The 19,109-nt window shown below is 43.9% G+C and overlaps 2 protein-coding genes across 6 annotated transcripts in view; both read right to left on the bottom strand.

Moving 5' to 3' along the window:
• SEPTIN11 (septin 11) overlaps positions 1-15,235 on the bottom strand; it is an 89,123-nt gene extending 73,888 nt beyond the window's left edge. For 4 of the 5 annotated variants that reach the window (XM_073891809.1, XM_073891811.1, XM_073891810.1 and 1 more), the window contains exon 1: positions 15,015-15,235. In XM_073891809.1, coding sequence (XP_073747910.1) covers positions 15,015-15,041 — 27 coding nt within the window. In that variant the 5' untranslated portion in view covers positions 15,042-15,235. The remainder of the gene's footprint in view (positions 1-15,014) is intronic. The other variant, XM_025887271.2, reaches the window with a different exon arrangement.
• TOMM5 (translocase of outer mitochondrial membrane 5) lies at positions 9,604-9,926 on the bottom strand. Its single transcript, XM_025887275.2, is given in 1 exon segment — positions 9,604-9,926. A coding segment is annotated over 1 exon segment (156 nt). The 5' UTR covers positions 9,896-9,926; the 3' UTR covers positions 9,604-9,739.
• Positions 15,236-19,109: the final 3,874 nt, after the last annotated feature.

Genomic DNA, 19,109 nt, shown 5'->3' with positions numbered 1-19,109 from the left:
CAAGGGAACACAAAGGGCAGACTGAGACTTGACCATGGAAAAGGAATGGCATCCTGTTGCAACAGTAGGCTTGCAGTTGTTCAGAATGTTGCTGAAATTTTTAATAGCTCTTATTCTAAAGCATATCATCTTTTTCCATCAATAAAACGGCTGAGCCAAGGCCTGGGAGCATTTCTGATGATACAAGTATCTTTTACCATCACAAATTCATTCCCCTCAAATCGTGAGATCCTAAGTAGAGTTCCAAATTTAGAATATACATATTCTGCAGTCTATCATGAGGAAGAAAATCATTATTAGCACCTAAATCCAACTACAAAAGTGCAGTAACAATTCTTGCTTTATGTTGTGAAGTAAAAATGCACTTTTAAATACCACTGATGCAAGCATTATTTCCTGCAATGTGTCTACATGACCAAAATGTGCTTGCTACAGGGTAGGTTTCTTTTATAAACAGAAATAAAGTAAACAGGCATTTCCTATAAAAATGTACACCAATAACGGACATAAATTCTCAAAAGATAAAAATTTTACATTAATTACAAAAAACATTTCTCTCCAACAAGAGTATCTGCAATACCTCAAACAGACTTAGAAAAAAAACATGTCTGCTCTAAAAGAGGTCCTAAGAGTCTGCCATTTTAAAAAGTGGGTAGGGGACTTAGTTCGGCAGGTTTTACCTCAGCCAGTCAGCTGATCTGGCAAGTGTGGTATGACAAAGTGCTGGACCACTCAAGGGGAGCTCAAAACAAGCTACTACTCTCTGGAATTAAGCATTCTGACGAGACTGGGCTAAAACCAAAAATAAACCTCAGTTTGCTTTCCACCTTTAAAGATTCTATGACTCTATAACACTGCTGGCATTCAATGAAGCTCAATGATAAAAAATGCATATGAATGTTTAAATTATCCATGAACCCGAAGTTCAATAAAAGCACATGTAAGTGAGCTTGGCGCAGTAACTGTTCCAACTATGGGCTCATGCTTAGCATTTCATGATGATGATGATGATGGGGATAAAATATCTCAAACACATAGAATATCACTTATCTACAGACTCATTACCTATCTTTGTCAAGCCATAACTTTTACCATCCATACACTTGAAGGCTTTTTTTTTTAAATCACAAAGCCACCTGAAAATCCATGAATACCTCTTTCTGATGCCATGCTCCTCCTAACCCGCAGGTCACCAGCTTAGCTCTTAAAATGAGATCAGGTTGTGCCTGGGATTTACTTCAAAGTAGTTTGGGGGGTTGAAGGGTGCCTGGCTGGCTCAGTTGGTACAGCGTGCGACTCTTGATCTCAGGGCTGTAAGTTCAAGCCCCAAGTTGGGTATAGAGATTACTTTAAAAATAAAATCTTGGGGCGCCTGGGCGGCTCAGTTGGTTAAGCCTCTGCCTTCGGCTCAGGTCATGATCCCAGGGTCCTGGGACTGAGTACCACGTTGGACTCCCTGCTCAGCGGGGAGTCTGCTTCTCCCTCTCCCTCTGCCGCTCCCCCAGCTTGTGCTCTCTGGCTCTCGCTCTGTCAAATAAATAAATAAAATCTTAAAAATAAATAAAATAAAATAAAATCTTAAAAAACAAACAAAATAGGGGCACCTGAGTGGCTCAGTCGTTAAGCGTCTGCCTTCAGCTCAGGTGATCGAATCCCGCATCGGGCTCCCTGCTTGGCTGGAAGCCTGCTTCTCCCTCTCCCACTCCCCCTGCTTGTGTTCCTGCTCTCTCCCTCTCTCTCTCTGTGTGTGCCAGATAAATAAATAAAATCTTTAAAAAACAAACAAAACAAATTGGGGGTTCTGGGGTGGTGAGAGAAAAGGTTAGAGAAAAGGAAAAAGAATGATAGAAGATTGGCCTAGGTGATGGGATAGAAGGTTTCATTATACCTTCTCTCCTGTGTACGGTTTGGAATTTTTCTTAATAAAAAAGTTTTCTAAAAAATGAGAGGGGTGCCTGGGTGGCTCGGTCGTTAAGCGTTTGCTTTTGGCTCAGGTCATGATCCCACAGTCCTGGGATCGAGCCCCGCATCGGGCTCCCTGCTCCGCGGGAAGCCTGCTTCTCCCTCTCCCACTCCCCCTGCTTGTGCTCTCTCTCTCGCTGTCTCTCTCTGTCAAATAAATAAAAAAATCTTAAAAAAAATGAGAAAGAAATATCAGATTATAAATACTTCTAGACCATAACTCCTAAAGCTAACTATCCCATATGGTAGCCACTAGCTACATGTGGCTATCCAAATTTAAACACACATTAATAATTAAACAAGATAAAAAAATCTAACTCTATAGTTGCACAAGCCCCATTTCAAGTGTTCAATAGCCACATACAGCTGGTGGCTACCATACTGGACAATGCAGTAATAGAACATTTCCATCATCTCAGAAAAGTTCTGACAGCATTATTCTGCAGACTACGGTGGTCTCTCCATTTGGAAAGAAGGTATAAACAATAGTTATAAGACTTGACCTTAAGATCATTACTGTTTATCTTGGGCAAGTGTGAGTCCTGATCCATCAAATAGGAGCTGAAGGGGTTAGGTTCAAGAACAATATCTAACCAAACTATCTCACAAGAAAATCATGAACATCAGTGTTTACCCACTGAAATCTAATCACCAGGAAACTGTGTGGAACTGCACAACTTCAATTAGGACATCATTGCAGTAGGTGCAAGGAGTTCAGTGGCAAAGCCAATGTGCAAATTAGCAACAACATTCCAAATGTACATTTATAAAGACAAAAAAAAGAAAAAAGAAACCTGAAAAATAATTCCAGTTTAGTTTGAGAAATGGAGAAATCATACACTTCAGTATTCAATTTTTTAGTTTTAGTTTTCTCCTCCCACTCCCTTTATTTTGGAATAAAATAAAAAACAAAAACAAAAAAACTAAGGACTAGATAAGGCATTGAAAACAAAGAAGTATGTAACAAACAATCACATCATTGCAACAGAAGGAGGTACAGTCCTATATTGCTCACCCCTACAAAAAGTCAGACCAAACTTCAGAGTGAGAGCAAAGGTAAAAAATTTTGGGAAAATTGGACAATGAATTTTTTTGGCTTGTGGTGTTTCCAAGCATGTCCCCTACATTATTAGAAAATGCCTCTGTGATAGGCTCAAAGTGAAGAGATGATGTGAACAACTCCAATGAGTTGAAGAATTCTCAGGCAGATACTTAAGTTAATCTGGGCCCTTAAAATTGCTCAATATTATTAACTCACTAAAAGTTGCTTCAAAAATTTTTACCTCATTTTTTTCCAATCTATGCAGTAAGCTACAAAATTTCTCTTTTTCAAAGAGTTTTAAACTTTGGCCCAAGTTCACAGTTCATGTATCAAAAACATATTTCCCCCATGCACTCTGTATCTAGTTTCTAGATTATAAAATATGTAATTGACTTGAAATGGGTACATTAAAGAAGTTACAGAACAAAGTACAAACAAAGTAGGCATTATACACTCAGAGACAAGCACTTCCATCCAGAGAGTTTGGGTTCCACTCCAAGAAGTAGAAATGAAAATTATAGAAAAGATTACATGACGTATCCAGTTTTTTTCTTTTCTGAGCCTAGCTTTTGACAACAGTTTGAAGTCTTCCCTCCCATAAATACTAAGACCCTGATTAAAGAAAGATCAGTTTGTTCTCAGCATATTTTTTTTAAGTCCAAAGTAATTTGGTATGTTACAAAGTAACATTCGTGCTCCCTCATTTGCATAAGGTAAAAGAGCCCCAAACCAGGAAACAAGGTGTTTTCATCAAAATGCAGGGTCCTGAGACAAGGGCTTACATGCACGCAGCTATTTGGGGAAGTGATCCAGAAGAACAGGAGTGGAGACTAAGAAGGATAAAACAGGGAAGGAGGCACAGCCACCCTAAATGTATATATACAGAGCTAATCACCCCTGTGGACTGGGGCTGGGGCCCATGTGGGACCCTCTGAGGAGCCATATATATTGTGCCTCAGAATTGTCAAAGTTAGTGACAAAAGAGAGAAATATTTGTCCACCAGCTTCCATCCTGCACCAGGCAAGTGTTGGCCCAAGGGATGGAAACACTCTTGGACATCCAGATGTGCACATAGGTCAAAATAACTAGGCAGAACCCAGGTGACTACAGCGGAGAAGCCTGGGGCAGAAAGCTATAGATACGTGGTCTACACCTGCCTGAAATTCACATAGCAACAGCATGAATTAAAAGGTGGACTGAGAGAAAATGGGGGGGCACAAGTCTTATCTAAAGGACCAATTTTCGCTCAGTCATATGTTTATTAATGGGGGGGTGCATAACACAGTCTCTTCCCTTAAATCTGATAATATAGGCTAAGAATGCATGAATGTAGTCAAGGCTAGCAGAACAAATGCTTGTGGTAATGAGAGATTTTTTTTAAGATTTTTATTTATTTATTTGTCAGAGAGAGAGCACACGCAGGGGGAGTGTGAGAGGAAGAAGCAGGCTCCTCACTGAGCAAGGAGCCCAATGTGGGACTCGATCCCAGGACCCTGGGATCATGACCTGAGCTGAAGGCAGACGCTTAACGACTGAGCCACCCAGGCGTCCCGAGAGATTTTTTTTTTAAACATTCACAACAATATTTGATCATCCCTATTTATTTCAAATAGGAGTTTAAAGTGGGGGTGGTGCAGAGATGCCAGAACACTCTAAGGGTGACACACAAGTGTTGCAGGGGATCACTGCTGCAGGAATTCAGAGAGGGAAAAATTACCAAAAACGTGGATTGGCGAATCAAGGCTTCAAGGAGAGGGTAGATTGGATCTGTGCCTCTGAGGTGTGCTCTGATTAGAAAAAGGGAGGACTGCATTTCAGGTGGGTGAGAGGAGAAGGGGCAAACGCTCACTCCCTAGCTGGGGTGGGGTGGGTTGGCAGTTCTGCTTGGATCCCAGTCTTTGGTATAAAGTCATTATTATTTCCATATTCATTTCCTTTTTATTGAGGATGAATGTTTCATGCATCACTGCAAATACTGTGTGTGTCTTATTTAATCCTATAAATGTTTGAGGAAGGTACTATTATTATTTTACAGCTAACAAATGGGAGGTACACAAGGTAAGTAACTTGCCTAAGGTCACAAAGGTGGTTAAATGGCAGAGCTGATACTCTACAACTCAAGCTGTCTGGCTCCAGAGCCTATGTTCTTAACCAAAATGTGATATAGTACTACTGCCTCTCAGCGAGAGAAAACAAAGCAAGGGAAAGAAGGGTGCCATCTGATGCATCTGCATTTAAGAACAGATGGGCTGGGAAAGGACATATTTGGAAGCATCCCAAGGGAAATAATCCTGTCAAGCAGCTGGAAGTCCTAATGGCCTCAAAACCATTTCCCAGAGAGTACAGTCCCAGAGCTGGGGCCACCACAGAACAGCACAGAGGTCTTTCAGAAGGTCACCACCCAACCCTTACTTAGTGAGGATGCTACTGGAAGCTCACTGTGAGTGAACAATAGCAATAATCACATCCTCCGCCTTCAATTCATCCTAGCTGCTTAACACACTCTTTCTCATCATTCTATCTCATGTCCAACTGGAATCAGAGTAGAACAAAGGCAGTGAAAAAAATCATTATGGACTGGGAACAGTATTAAAAAATAATAAAGACCTTTGGCTCTAAAGTAGATGCCCTGACTAGGATGGTATGATGAAGTCTTAGGATTCAAAATGTTTCCTGCCCTCTGTAGAAGAGGATTTACTTCCCCATCCCATGGCCCTCAAGCTTGGTCAAGTGACTGGCACGGCCACTCTTTGCAGGATTATCCATCTCATCTTGTTGAACTTAGGAGTGACAATTTACTTTGGCCAATGAAGTTTGTGTAAAGTAAGTGATCCATGTCAGAACTCGATAGTTCAGGGTTCAGTATCTTTTTCCTCTGCCACCAGACTGGCAAGGTCCAGATAGAGCACCTGGATCCTAGGGTCAATACAGCAAAGAGATCTCAGAGGACAGAACAAAGACTGTGTGTGGGTGAGAAATAAACACGTGCTGTGTAAGCCACCAAAATTTGGGACAGATGTATTACCTGAGCAAAATGTAGTCTAAAAAACTGACACAAACAGTAGATCTGATTGTATGTGGGTCTAAGAGCCTGGGCTCTAAAGCCTAGCCCCCCCAGTAGCTGGCTGTACCACATCACATTAGGTAAATGTTAGCTTCTTTGGTCCTCAGTTTTCTTGTCTATATTACTTCCTGGGAATTTTGTTAAGGATAAAGTTAAGATAAATATCTTGGCAGTGATTTAAATAGAAATTTAAAAATCAAGATGCCAAGAAGGCTTTCTGTGCACAGAGGTTTTTAGGGATTTTTTTTTTAACTGTATTATAGTTGATATACAATGCTACATTAGTTTCAGGTACACATCACAGTGATTCAACAACTCCGTACATTAAGCTATGCTTACCGTAAATGCAATTCCCATCTGTCACCACACAACACCATTACAATATTACTGGCTATATTCCCCATGCAGCACGTTTCATCCCTGTGACCTATCCACTCTGAAATTAAGTCTGCACCTCTTCAACTCTGTCACCTATTTTGCCCATCCCCCCCCCCCACCTCCCCTCTGGCAACCACTAAAACTAGTTCTCTGTATTTACAACTCTGGTTTTTTTGTTTGTTCATTCGTCTAGTTTTTTAGATTCCACGTAAGTGAAACCATATGGTCTGTCTTTCTCTGATGACTTATTTCACTTAGTATAACACCTTCTAGGTCCATCCATGTTGTCACAAATAGTAAGATCTCATTCTTTTTTATGGCTGAATCCTACTCCACTGTATATATATGCCACATATCCTTTACCTATCCATTTACCAATGGACACTTAAGTTGTTTCCATATCTTGCCTACTGCAAATAATGCTGCAATAAACATAAGGGTGCATATATCTTTTCGAATTACCGTATTTATTTTCTCTGGGTAAATACCCAATAGTGGAATTACTGGATCATATAATATTTCTATTTTTAATTTTTTGAGGAACCTCCATACTGTTTTCCACAGTGGTTGCACCAATTTACATTCCTGGCAACAGTGCATGAAGGTTCATGGAGGTTCCTTTTTCTCTATATCCTTGCCTATACTTGCTATTTCTTGTTGTTTTGATACTAGCCATTTTGAGAGGTGTAAAGTAATACCTCATTGTGGTTTTGATTTGCATATCCTTATGATTAGTGATGCTGAGTATCTTTTCATGTGTCTGTTGGCCATCTGCATGTCTTCTTGGAAAAATATCTTTTCAGGTCCTCTGCCCATTTTTTAATTGGGTCTTTTTTTTTTCTTTCTTTTTTTTCTTTTGCTGTTGAGTTGTGTGAGTTCTTTAAATATTTTGGATATTATCAAAAACTAATGATGTAATATATGGTGATTAACATAACAATAAAAAAATTAAAAATAAATAAATAAATAAATAAATAAATATTTTGGATATTAACCCCTTATCAGCTATTTAATTTGCAAATATCTTCTGCCATTCAGCAAGCTGCCTTTTAGTTTTGTTGATGGTTTCCTTTGCTGCGCAAAAGATTTTTATTTTCGTGTAGTCCCAACAGTTTACTTTTGTTTTTGTTTCCTTTGCCTTTAAGAGACATATCTAGAAAACTGCTACTAGGGTCAATGTCCAAGAGATTACTGCTTGTTTTCTTTAAAGAGTTTTATGGTTTCAGGTCTCACATTTAGGTCCTTAATCCATTTTGAATTTATTTTTCTGTATAGTATAAGAAAGTCGTTCAGTTTCATTCTTTTGCAAGCAGCTGTCTGGTTTTCTCAACACCATTTATTGAGAAGACTGCCTTTTCCCCATTGTATATTCTTGCCTCCTAGATTAATTGGCCATATAAGTGTGGGTTTATTTCTGGGTTCTCTATCCTGTTCCATTGATCTAGGTCTATGTTTGTGTCAGTACCATAATGCCTTAATTACCCTAACTTTGTAGTATATTTTGAAATCTGGGATTGTGATACCCCCAGCTTTGTTCTTCTTTCTCAAGGCTGCCCTGGCTATTTGGGGTGTTTTGTGATTCCATACAACTTTTAGGATTATTTGTTCTAGTTCTGTGAAAAATACTACTGGTATCTTGATAGGGATTGCACTAAATCTATAGATTGCTTTGCGTAGTATGGATATTTTGAAAGTATTAATTCTTCCAATCCATGAGCATGGTATATCTTTCCATTTGTGTCTTCAATTTCTTTCATCTTTTAAAAAAATTAAGAAAGCAAGATGCTGAGCAGGCTTTCTGTGCACAGAGGGTTTTGGTTACCTTTTTCTGTTGAAAAACAGCAGGTCTGAGTAAATTTAATGGGCACACTTACTGAGACTCACAAAATTTATATTGACATGAAAACGATACACAAAGGGATGAAATGAATGAAAAAGGTGTTAAGTCTTAAGAAAACCCTGGCTTTTAACAGACTTTTCTCCTACTTTCATAGTATCCAAAGGGTTTTTAATTTTCTTTATGGAGAACACTGACTGACACTTGCAGTCCAAGATAGGAGGAGTCCTGCCATTTTCCTACCCTTCAGGACTCAGTTGCTTCAATGTTTAAGAAAAGGAGAATTTGTAGTTCCACATCAAGGAAGGCCTCAATATAGAAGACTAGACAGAGGAAGGCCGATGTTGGGAATGTTGTCACTGGACCCCACCTCCTCTTTGTGTGCTTCCTCAGTCTTCACTTCCTCTATTCTTAAGGGTGCAATTTGGTCATGAAAGGAATCAACTCTGCTATCCTTTTTCATTTCGTCTCTATTCTATTGAATCTTAAAGAATTCATACTCTACAGACTTTCAAGGTCTTCTATCAACCAATTCCAAGAATCTGGAGATTTCCTAAGTTGGGGCAAAGGGGTGCATAGGATATAAAATATTTTTTAAAAACTGTGTAGAAAATATACGTCTTCAATAATGCACTGCATGATCTGGTCTCCCCCCACCTGCCTAGACTCACATCTGTCCACTCTCTCTACCCCACCCTGAATGCTGATGTCATAGCTGGATTTTCTTAAGAGGCTCCACCTCACACCCAGAGCTTTGCACGTGCTATTCCCTTGGCTTGGCACACTTTTCCACCTCACCTTTCTTACTCATCCTTTTGTTTCCTCACTCATCCTACTGCTTACTCATCCTTCCAAGAAATTTTAAGAGAGCAGCAGGGACGGCATCTCAAATACTCAACATCATAACTTCAGCACCTGCTAAGAGAAAGAATGGAAAAAATATCTGATGAAGCAGATGGATTAGGAAGCTAAGAATATTGTTGATAGGTTTAGGTTTTTGGGGGTTGTTTTGTTTTTCAATTTCTAAGCTATCTGTATTATTGTGATTCTACTTCTATAAGAAAAAATTATGAAATCATAAATTCATCCCAAAGTAATGTTACTTAATTATCAAAACAAACAGGTACACTTTTTTTTGCAGACATAATTCCCTTATAATTAATACTTGCTAGAGAATGGAGGTTGACCTTACTTAAAATTATATCAACATTCCCAGAGGCTGAACATCACAGGCATATGGGTGTATTATCACTACAAAATGTCTTTACTTCACAAGTCGTTTCAAATTTTAGCTATGAAGGTCAGTTACCAGAACCAAATTTGTTCTTAACAAGTAGAATTTTTACATCTATTCAATCAAAGAGTCTCTCACAACTTTCTGGGCCTATTCATTTGCAGATAGTAGAAACTGTAACTGGGTTCTTCACATCATGCATGCACATGTGATGCCCATCTTCATACGCTGTCCAACTCCTTTAGGATAAAAGGTGTGACTCACTGCACAGCCACACAGATGAGGAAGCTCATAAGGTAGAGATCACATCCTCAACACATCTTCCCTTTCATCTCCTCAGGATCCAGCTTCAGCACAAGGCCCTTTATTGGGAACATCTCAGCTTTGCTTCTCCAGCCTCCAGCTGCCAGCTCAGTTCTTCTCAGAGGCCTACACTTTATGTTGTGTTATATATATTTTTATCACAATTTTTAAAATGCAAAAAAAAAAAAAAAGGAGGGGGGCATGAACAAAGCTTCTTCTTGTCGGGTACCAAAGACATTCTTTTTGAAGCATGAAGCCTTTTCAACCTCTTCACCTCAGCCTGCCCCCTCCATCAACACATCACACTCAATCCCACACGGTCATAGTTCAGCAGGGGGAGAGAATGCATCCACACAGGTCAGCTTCCTGAACCCTTTGACTTGAACAAGGCACTCACACTCACTGGCACAGATCCTAAAAAAGATGGTTCTAATGCCTTGGTTCCAATCATATAAGGGTACAGACTCCTGATTTCTACCTCAGATCAGGCCTATGATGATGCAAATTTGATTTCATATCACCCAGGAAATTCTTTTTAGAAGCCTGTCTCTATCACCTTAGCCCAGGTATTGTTTTTATGTTTTACAGTGGTTGCATTGATGGGCTGCCAGCAGGCCTGAGTGGGTCAGAGGTGGTACTGTTTAGTTGAAGAGAGTCTTCTGTCAGTCTTGATTTAAAAAACAGCAACAACAAAGCGGGGTATCAATTAAATTGTAAAGTAGGTCTCCTTGGGGAACAGGATAGAAGCTTTAGATCTTCTGGGTCTTTGCTTAAATAATGGTTCTTCTTCACTGACCCCAGTTAAGACAGGTCTAACTAGCATTATGAAAGACAGTTTTCAATAAATTATATAAAATCCAACAAGGGCCCGTACCCATCCCACCTCCAATCAAGTTTAAGGTCCTATAAAGAGAAACACTGGTATAGAAAGCTCTGATTGTAGCCTGCCCCACACGGAGTCGAAACCCGAAGATCATTATCAGCTGTGGCATCATCAGTGGATATAAACACTAGGTCTTCTGGCAATCAATCAAAATAGGACAACCAAATCATTCATTCCTTTGTCTGGACACAAACAGGGTGGCCCCTTTGAAAGCGCTAAGCATCTGGTTCCTACATTATATGAGTGTCCAAACAGACAGGGTCTACCAGGCACACAGTTTGGTTTCTAAGTTGCAGTTTATACGAGATAGGTTATGCTTACCTGTGTAAATCTCACACAGTCATTGAAAATACACTAACAGTCTAGAAGCTCTTATATAAGGATGGTGGGAAATGGGTAGTTTCATTTTTTAATCAATTCCGTGGGTGTTTTTCATTGTCATGTAAACACATCATTTTTAAAGAAGATATTTTAAAAGATAAAATCTATAGCTTTCAAAAGATCTAAGGAGAGATTACTGTACCTCAAACACTTCCTTCATTCTTTAATAATTGCTTATAGAGCCTCAATGTGTATCACTTATACCACTTACTAGTTTTTTTTTTTAAACTCCCCCCTAGATGACAGCCCCTTTATCATTTAGATAGCCACCCCCTGGACATTTCTTAGCTCCATTAATCTTTCTCCAGTTAGAAAAGAGCCAGAGCCCTCCACACAGGGGGCTACAACCTCAAGATGTAACTGGCAATTTTATAACAAGGAAAAATAACATTTCATTGTCAGTCCCCACCCTCCTGCTGAAAACAGACCATATCTTCAGGAACTGTCTATGATTCCCAGACAAGATCTTTACCTGCATCATAACTGCTGACCTAGCAAGAGGCACATAATTTCCTTTCTCCCTAAATGGCTTACATACTCCACTGAAGCTCATCACTTTAATACACATGGACACTAAATCTCAGAAAATAAAAGCTCCAGGTAAAAATAGAATTTTCTCTCTTGTCCACTGCTGTAACCGTGGCTCCTAGTACAGCACCTAGCATACAGGAGGTGCTCAATTAATAGTTTTACATGAGTGAATGAACTTAGCTTTCTATTTCTTTTGGCTCAAGAGATAAAAGAATTAAACGTGTTTCTTAAAGGTATCATGGAAACTCTTCACCATTGGAAAAGTTTAAATACATACCTTCTGTTAGGGACAAAGTAGGAAATATTTCTACATTGGGAAAAAGGCTGAACCAAATAACCTCTTTAAGTTCCTTTCACCTCCTCGACTCTGTAACTTGAACATCACATCTTGAGAGTGATCAGCTATATAAAGCCTGATTCCCAGGTAGAGCAAATTACCATGCTCTGTTTAAAATAAAAATAATAGCTGCCCTGGGACTTGGATGCAAAAATACTAACTCATTCAAAATGTGGACACATCCCTAGGGGAGAAATGCTCTTGCTAATCATTAGTTACATTCTGGGAACAGCAGATGCGCTTCAGGGTCCTCTCAGAGCCAAGCACCAAGACCATCCACAAGAAAATGCTTCTGCTAGGGGTTGAGATGAGAACAGAAATAAACAGTATCACACTAAACTGAAGCCTCTGTGTTTTCCAGCCAACAAATCCACTTAAGAAACATCTGAATTGAGCCTTAAGGTTTAAATGGGTATAACTGAATATAACCACTTCATAAGACAGAAAATACTGCATCTGACATAGAAGGACTTTTCTCCACTAAAATCTCGTATCTACCTAGGACGTCACACTAAGACGTTCAAGTTTAAGAAAACCTAAAATTATGAGAGCAAATTATTCTAATTGAACTTTCCTTCGATCTGGATGGGAGAGGCAGTTTGTAGGGAAAGGATTCTGTTCATGTTTTCCTAAACAACTTAAAAAAAATGTCTAATTCTAAATGAGTAACTAGGGAAACTCCAAATCAATTTTGGAGTGATTCCTTTCTCTCAACACACCCTTCCATTTGTTCAAATCAGAGAATAGATAAAGGAATAGAAGGGGCAGAGGATTCTAGGATGAAAGATGTAGTGTTGATCCCTTGGAGCTGGGTTTGGAGAAATATTCTGCCTTCACCGGGATTGTTTTGAAGACATAACTACAAGCACCACAGTTAAAACAAGAGCTGAATGAACAAAGTGAAACAATTCAACAATTCCTTGGAAATGTATGAAAAGACTTTTCAACTCTGTAGTCAACTCTTGATCACTCATACCACAACTCAGTCCAAAAAAAAAGTCTTCTGTTTTTAACTGTAATTTAATCTTAATTCCAGTGACAACAGGGAATGTGCAGAGAAAGCTGTTACCTCCTCTGTACACGTACACTTTTAAATATCTCCTCTATTATTTGAATAAGAGAGGTCTTACACAAGAATTCTGTGGGATTAAGCTCACATCTGGTTGGCAGACCTGGTGTTGGATATGATTATGGCCGCACAGCTAAATCTTAAATCCACATACTGTTCCCATTTAACTGACATATATGAACTAACTAATTTATAGAAAATGTGCAGCAAATTATTTATTCCACCTACTCCAGGCCTCAAGAATGCACCAGCAATAGGCGTTACTGAACACTACCCCCCACCCGAATTGTCTACTCTCCAATTATCTAAAGTAGATATTGTTATTTTAGTTATCGGAATCTGTGCCCTGTTAATAAGTATAGTGTGGGGAAGGAGGAGAGAGGTGGGAGCAATTTAATCAGATAAACTTGACCTTTCTGCACCTCAATTTCCTCACCAGCAAAATAAAGGGATTACATAGGATTACAGCCTATGTAAATTCCCTCTGTAACAACAATCCACGACCACTAATTATCAAGAGCACAACTTGTGTGTAAGAGGAGATCTGAATTCTTAAGCGTATGTCATTAAATATTAGGGTACAAAACGCTTAAAAGACGCACAGTTACACTTCAATATGACCACAGTACATCGTGACTGTGGAGAACGTCTTTGAAAACACCTCGGAGGCGGAGCCACCAAACCGCGTTACAACAAGCAGAGGGTCCCCGCGAACTTCCCCGGGCGGGGAAGGGGGCGCAGGGGCGGCAAAAGGCGCCAGTATCTGGAGAGGACTTAGAGGACGACCTGGGAGTCAGGGCACACACAGCCTTGCATTCCCGGGACTTCAGAGCCTCTAGGATCTCTGTAAGACTTTCATGCCTGACTACAAGACCTCTCAAGCCACCACCTGCAGCTACACAGTTGTGGCAAGGAGATGAGGAAAGGAAAAGGGGATGGTTGAGCGGGAAAAACCTCGCTAGAGGCGCCCCCAATACCAGCGGTGAGAAAGTGGACTTTGAACATCGACAAAGAAATGGGGAAAGAGAAAGCAGGACTCCGCCTTTCCCCCCGGCTCTGCTCCTTTCAATAAAAAGGAACCGCCGCCGCCCTTTACCCCCCCCCCCCCGCATTTCGGGGATGCGGAGCACCGACTGTGACCGCACCCTCAAAGTCCGGCTCCGAGTCGCGAACTGAGTCTTGCACCCCTGGCCGGCCCGCGAACTCGGGGCGGGGGCATCCCCTCGATCCTTCCCTCGATCCGAGCCGCGGGGCACCCAGGTCTCCACGCACCCGCCCTCCCTTCCTCTTCCTCGCGCCCCCGCCTCCTCGGTTCGCCATCCCCGGTCTTCCAACCGCAGAGCATTTTAATACTTCCACCCACCACGACAAGGGGGCCTTGTGAAAACTTTGTGTGTGTATCTAGAGCTTTTGTCCACATCCTGGGCAGGGCCGGGTCAGCCGGGTGGGTGCCTGGGGGCGTCCGAGATCTCACAATGCACTGGGGAAGCCACCATGGAAATCCCACCCTTTTATTTTTGACCCGCTTCTACAGCCGTGTGACAGCGCGCTCGGGCGAACAATTCCCATGCCCTGGTAGCCCCCTCGGCGAGGGGGAGCCGGGAGGAAACCCCCGCTCTCGGCGCCTTTCTCGACTGTCACGAGAGGAAAGGTTTGCGCGCGGAGAGGGAGGCAGGCAGACGAGAAACACCATGGCTAAAAGAATCCCTTTAAAGGGAAAATAGGAAGGGGTCCTTTCTCTCCCACATCTCCGGAACCGGGGCGCGACTAGGCGATACACTGTTGCATCACGTAGGAGACCAGCCAGCCTCTGGTCTCCTAGCCCTCCCCTCAGCTCCAGACTCGCGCCCAATCTCATGCACACACCCACAGCCGCCACCATCCGGAGCCCCCGCCCGGGCCCCCGTATTCCCCGCCGGCACCCGCCCGAAATCGGGGACCACCCAGCGCCGGAGGAGCCTCCCGCAAGGGAAGCGAGGCCCCAGCACTCACAGACGGTCTCCCCACGGCCACGGCCATCGCGGCTGCGGCTCCGACTCCGGCTGCGCCTGGGTGCTCTCCGCCAACACTGGCTGTCGCTCCGGCTCCGGCTCCGGCTCCGGCTCCGGCTCGCCTCCCCCGCGCCTCCCTCGCGGCTGCGCTCTGCTAGGACCCGGCTCCCGCTCGCAGCCAGCGGCATCTGCTCCCCCCACGCCGCCGCCCCTCCCGCTTTATTAGAGCAACATGGCCACCCGCCTGGAAGGGACCATTTGCTTCCCTAAGAAGGGGTGTGAGTCCGCGCGCCGGGGCTGAGGCTGTGGGAGGGGGGATGACGCGCGGGCCGCCAGCCGGGGTCAGCCGACCCAGGCCGCCGGGCTCATCCTCCGCGAAAGTAGCCGTGGGCCCCCAGACGACCCTCTCCGGTGCCACCGAGACTCCCCCCGGCTGTACTCTGGCCTCCACCCCCCGCTCCATCACGTGCTGGAGTCCGAGTAAAATCCTGGGTGCGGAGGTCCCAGCCTCGGGTCCCGCCACGCGCTTCACGTTGCGGACAGCTGGCGGGGCTGCGGAGAGGTTGAAGGGACAGTGGGGAAAGACAGGTCCGCGGGGACATCATCTCGCGGAAAATTAGCCCAGGGCAGGCACGCTTCACCCGGAGGAACCGGTTTGGAAGGGCTGCGGGCCGCCAGGGAGAGCGGTGGGCGACGGAGGTGGGGCCGGGCAGACCCCCCCCCCTCCCCAGGGAAGCGTGTCCCCTCCTCAGTTCTTCTCTTCCTAAGGGAGAGACCAAAAGGCAGGCCGCTGGAAGCTGTCGCCGTGGCGTGCGGCGGGGTAGGGGATCACAGTGGAGAGGAAGAGTCCATAGTAGTCGCTGCTGCAGACGATCCGACCGCTGCCGGCAGGAGAGGAAGAAAAGAACGCCCCCGCTGGAGAATTAATGCAGCTGTTGGCCGCCCTAGAGCGTGGGGCCGAGGCCTTCCCCCGGTGGAACGAGAGCTCGTTGGTCACACGTGGGGGCTCAGCCGACCTTCTCTGACTGCTGGAGACAGACCCGCCAACGCGGAGGCGGGCGGGCGGGATTGCGGCTGGGGGCACGGCGACCGCGCCAGGCGTGGGCGACTCCGGGCGCGTGGGGCTGGAAATCTCCTCCGCTGTGGGGAAGGACTTTTGCAGCAGACGCTGGGGCGTTACTGCATGTCTGTGTGGCGAGCAGAATGGCAGGGTCCTGGCGCGTGCTGGGTGGCGAGGTGTGCGGGAGGTGCTGTAGAGGTGCTCCTCGTGGAGCGGGAGGAGCGGCCCGCGGGGACAAGGTGACTGAGGATAGCAGCGGGTCCGGGGGTGGGGAGCCAGTTGGATGGGAGCGCGGGGAAATGAGTGGCGAAGCGCCGTGGTCAGCCCACGCGATTACGCCCTCAGGGAAAACCTGGGCCTATTGAATGAGGTGAAAGACAAACCGCCTCTTGAGATTGAGGCGCCTCAGAGTCTGACCCAGGACCGAGCGCCCAGGTTTCTCCCGGCCTTGCGTCTGCCTCTCTGTCCCCAGTGAGCCGCAGGATCCGAACGCGCCGCCTTTGGCTAAGGCTGAGTGGGCTCCGGGCGAGGGTCCGGCTGCTGCGAAGCAGACGCTGGGCCGCCGGCGGAAGGGTTGAGGGGCTCCGGGTGAGAATCCGAGGAAGTACTCTCGTGAAAGAAAGATGCGGGTCTCTGAATGGGGACCTCTTCGGTGTGTGGGCGGGCCCAGCCTTGCAGAGCACGAACCTCGTCGGTTTCGACCAGTATCTGCCCCCGCTGGACTTCAGATTTGAAGACGAGGACCAACATTTATGTCAAGACTACACTAGACACTGTTGAATTAAGATTTCCAAAAGGGAAGGGGAAGAGAGATATACTTTGATCTGCTGCTTTCTGTATGTGACCATTTTGTTCCTGCTCCCTTAGGGAGGGTTAGACCGCAGCACTGCGCAGGGACAGGAGGTCTCATGTAAACCCTGTGAAAACGTCGCTCCTCACGTTGCCAACCGGATGAAAGGGCAAGGGGAGACCAGCTCTCCATTTTGTGTTCTTCTGACCAGACCCGATGGCAGGATTTAATAATTTTATTTTTATTTAAGTCCTTGGTTTGTAAATGTTTTTGTTGAAAACCTCTGATTAGATTAGAAGAATATGAACTCCCTGCTTTTGTGAGTAGGTTAGTTTACCCCCATCACAAAAGCCTAAAGTCACTTATTCCAACATCTCATCTGTTTGAGGAAACCCTTTTAGGACAAAATCATCAAAATTTACCGCACTTCGGCCTGAATGTTTTCACTGACAAGTAGCGATGCCTTAAATTCCCTCCTCGTTTTTATTTGTTTATTTTGGCAGGTAGGCATAAATATATTTAATAAAAATACAATTTACTTTTGGCCAAGGAAGACTAGTTCAGAATGTCATTTCTCATTACGAAGTTATTTGAATATCATTCTACAACCAGACTACCTAGGTTCAAAAATCCTGGCTTTAGGGACGCCTGGGTGGCTCCGTGGGTTAAGCGTCTGCCTTCGGATCAGGTCATGATCCCCGCTGCCTGGGATGGAGCCCCTTATCCCCCATCCAGCTCCTTGTTCAGTGGGGAGCCTGCTTCTCCTTTTCCCTATGCTCCTCCCCCTGCTTGTGCTATGTCTGTGTGTCAAATATACAAAATCTTAAAAAAAAAAAAAAATCCTGGCATTACCACTTCATAACTATATGACCTTGGGCAAGGTACTAACCTTTCAGCACTTTAATTTTCTCATCTTAAAATCTGTTTAATGATAGTTCCTATTTATTTTTTTTAAGATTTTATTTATTTGACAAAGAGAGACAGCGAGAGAGGGAACACAAGCAGGGGGAGTGGGAGAGGGAGAAGCAGGCTTCCCGCGGAGCGGGGAGTCGGATGCGGGGATCGATCCCAGGACCCTGGAATCATGACCTGAGTCAAAGGCAGACCCTTAACGACTGAGCCACCCAGGCGCCCCTAGATTACCTTTTTAGACTACCTCTGTGCCCAGCACTGTGGTAGAAATTTAAAAAAATTTTTTTTTTATTTTGGGTTTCTAGATTTTATTTTTTTAAATTTTATTTTATCATGTTAATCACCATATATTACATCATTAGTTTTTGATGTAGTGATTCATTGTTTGCGCGTAACACCCAGTGCTCCATTCAATACGCGCCCTCCTTAATACCCACCACCAGGCTAACCCACCCCCAACCCCCCTCCCCTCTAGAACCCTCTCTCTTGTGTTCCTCAGAGTCCATAGTCTCTCATGGTTCATCTCCCTCTCCGATAACCCCCCTTCATTTTTCCCTTCCTACTATCTTTTTTTTTTTTAACATATAATGTATTATTTGTTTCAGAGTTACAGGTCTGTGATTCATCAGTGTTACACAATTCACAGCGCTCACCATGGCACATACCCTCCCCAGTGTCTATCACCCAGCCACCCCAACCCTCCCACCCCCCACCACTCCAGCAACCCTGTTTGTTTCCTGAGATTAAGAAACTAAAAATTTTTAAATGGAGGTGACTCTCTAACTCTTAACCAGTGTGCACAATCTGCTGAGAGACACATATTTAAACAACTCTGATAGAGAAGACAATCCTACAAAAGATATATGAATTATGGGATTTTTAAAGTATAGCAAAAGGACCTATTCACTCTGCCTGTCAGCAGAACAGGAAAGGCTTCACCAAGGAGGTGGAATAGGAGAGCAAGCAAGGAAGACATTGTACTTTGTTCCTTTAGCCCTAGGAGTTGTAACAGCTTCTTAATGTTATGAGTTTTGGGGCGCCTTGCCATCTCTTATTGGTCCCTCTAACTTCTTCAGTGCTTCTCAAACTTTAGTACCTATGAATCACTTAGGGATCCTGTGTAAATGTAGATTCTAATTCACTAGGTCGGGCTGGGACCTGAGAGTCTCGGGTTCCATCTGGCTCCCAGGTGATGCTGACACTGCCAGTCTGGTAATCACACTAGACTGGCAAAGGTTTACAGTTGGGAAGCAGTACCTTTATTTAAGTTTCTTCATTTGAAAAATCTGCATTAAATCCTTTTTTCCACGAAGAACTTGACAGAGATAGATGGA

Source organism: Callorhinus ursinus, unplaced genomic scaffold (assembly GCF_003265705.2).
Source record: "Callorhinus ursinus isolate GAN/ISIS: 27379988/994484 unplaced genomic scaffold, GSC_fseal_2.0 scaffold4, whole genome shotgun sequence".
NCBI classification, from domain to species: domain Eukaryota; kingdom Metazoa; phylum Chordata; class Mammalia; order Carnivora; family Otariidae; genus Callorhinus; species Callorhinus ursinus.
Note: the sequence above shows the minus strand (reverse complement) of the source record. Positions and strands in the feature narration are given on the sequence as shown.